The sequence below is a fragment of the Alosa sapidissima genome, chromosome 8, assembly GCF_018492685.1.
Source record: "Alosa sapidissima isolate fAloSap1 chromosome 8, fAloSap1.pri, whole genome shotgun sequence".
In the NCBI taxonomy this organism is placed as follows: Eukaryota; Metazoa; Chordata; class Actinopteri; order Clupeiformes; family Clupeidae; genus Alosa; species Alosa sapidissima.
The window spans coordinates 29,945,170-29,947,669 of NC_055964.1; the positions used below are offsets into that span (position 1 = coordinate 29,945,170).

General features: G+C 45.2%; 2 protein-coding genes across 3 annotated transcripts in view; one reads left to right on the top strand and one right to left on the bottom strand.

The window, feature by feature from the left end:
• The window catches only part of LOC121714945 (tripartite motif-containing protein 16-like), a 1,397,702-nt gene that overhangs the window by 731,530 nt on the left and 663,672 nt on the right, over positions 1 to 2,500 (top strand). The gene's annotated exons all lie outside the window — the stretch shown is intronic.
• The window catches only part of plat (plasminogen activator, tissue), an 18,362-nt gene that overhangs the window by 11,025 nt on the left and 4,837 nt on the right, over positions 1 to 2,500 (bottom strand). For both annotated transcript variants that reach the window (XM_042100186.1, XM_042100185.1), the window contains exons 2-3: positions 385 to 478; positions 181 to 223 (exon numbers count right to left, since the gene is read on the bottom strand). In XM_042100186.1, the coding sequence (XP_041956120.1) occupies positions 181 to 223; positions 385 to 456 (115 nt within the window). In that variant the 5' untranslated portion in view covers positions 457 to 478. The remainder of the gene's footprint in view (positions 1 to 180; positions 224 to 384; positions 479 to 2,500) is intronic.

The following is a 2,500-nucleotide window of genomic DNA, read 5'->3' on the forward strand; positions in this document are numbered from 1 at the left end:
GTTCATGCAATTTAATTAAGTTAATTTCATTAAGGTTGGTGTTACATGGTAAAGTTATGGTGACATTAGAGATTTGTATTTGATCTGGTCTCATGCACATACACAAATATACTTGCACATAGACACACATACACACACACACACATAAACATATATATAAATGTACAAACACACACTTACTTCTGTAGGTTCTGGTACCCCTCTTCTCTCTTTGTAAGACCAGCTATGGTGCAAACATGAGAACAGATTACTATGGCAATTCAAGGTATTTAGTTTCTTGGTCTTAAATAAATTCAATCAAACACACACACACACACACACACACACACACACGCACGCACGCACGCACGCACACACACACACAGAAAAACCACAAATACGTACCCCATCCAAAAAAGTGATGCACAGTCCGAATAGAAGAGCAACCTGGAGTGATGTAGTCATGGTTCCTGCCATGTTCTAAGTTTAAGTACTTGTTCTGAAAGGCAAAAAGCATTACTGATTAAGTCCAGATATTTATGCATTTCTGTGTCTGTGTGTCTGTGTGAGAGAAAAGGAAACAGAATCTCTGCATGTAAACAACGGACAGTTAAAGGTAAAACTTGTGGACCACTGTGAGTCTACAGTCAAAAGTTGTCAGTAAAAGTGTGTGTGTGTGTGCGTGTGTGTGTGTGTGTGTGTGTGTGTGTGTGTGTGTGTGTGTGTGTGTGTGTGTTTATGTGTTTGTCTGTGTGTTTGGATGACTACCATCTGGGGATTTCTGAATTATGTGACCCAAATACAACCCCCATGAGTGTGTGCTTCTCATTCTCTCTCTCTCTCTCTCTCTTTCTCTTTCGTTCTTTCTGTCTTTCTCTCTTGTGTGTGCATGTGTGTGTGTGTCTGGTTGTGTATGTGTGTGTGTGTGTGTGTGTGTGTGTGTGTGTGTGTGTGTGTGTGTGTGTGTGTGTGTGTGTGTGTGTGTGTCTGTCTGTGTGTCTGGTTGTGCATGTGAGAGCTTGGATCTAATAATTGGTGTTTAATGATGGTGATTCATGCAACAAGTCATACACCCAATACCCCAAAAACATGCACTACACTTCCACACATGTCTATGATTAGATCCAGCCAACACACACACACACACACACACACGCATGCATGCACGCACACACACACACACGCACACGCACACGCACACGCACATGCACACACACACACACACACACACACACACACACACACACACACACACACACACACACACACACACAAACACACAAACACACTTCACACAATGCAAACACAAATATACACCCTGTTGACACACATTATCTTTATCATGCTATCATAAATAAATTGGACATGTCACATTTATGCAGCCAGACTTTTTCCCAAACACACAGACACGAATAACACCAGACACACACACACCCACCCCCCCAACCCCCCCCCCCCCCCACACACACACACACACACACACACACATAGACACAAAGGGAACCTCAGAAAACAAAGCGGCCATGCCAAAACGGATAATCCTGCTGCCCGCTGCCAACTTGGGACAGAGGCCAACTTGTGTGTGCCAAACAGCAAAGCTCCAGTGCACAGCACGAGAGCCACACTCGTGGGGAAAAGGCCCCGGACTACTGACCCCTGGCACCACACTGGCTGCAGAAAGGCCCACGATCACTGACCCCTGGCACCACACTGGCTGCAGAAAGGCCCACGATTACTGACCCCTTGCACCACACTGGCTGCAGAAAAGCCCCCGACTACTGACCCCTTGCACCACACTGGCTGCAGAAAGGCCCACGACTACTGACCCCTGGCACCACACTGGCTGCAGAAAGGCCCACGACTACTGACCCCTGGCACCACACTGGCTGCAGAAAGGCACTCAATGTGATTGTCCCTGGTTAAATAAAGGTAAAGTAAGCAGGTAAATAAGTAATGCACTTGCCGAAGGAGATGGTCCTTTGTGTTGTAAATATTGTAAATAGTTCACCTGTCATTTTGTTACGATACACAGGTGATGACAGATTGAATACCATGACCGTAAGAGGAGTTGAATTCAACTCCCCTAAACTGCCATATTGCACTGAAATGAGTGGAGATGAGCTACTGAACGTTTTGAGTATTTGAGCTCTACTAATATCAGTTGAATTGAATTGAATTGATCCCATTGTCCCTGTGTCATTTCATTGGCTTCGCTTCTGGTTTAGGAATCCAAGATTACAGCATTACTAAGGAGTGTGTGACAGAATATAGCCCAGCTCACACACACACACACACACACACACACACACACACACACACACACACACACACACACACACACACACACACACACACAACGCACATGCCCACTATGTTTACATGTTTCACATTGTAGTTGCATGCCTGTGCCTCTCTGCTCCATCCTTATCAAAGACCTGCAGTAATAGCTGACATCCGTTGGGTTGACACAGGAAGGACCATCCTAATTAACACTACACTAACATCCTTTTCCCTCAGTTTT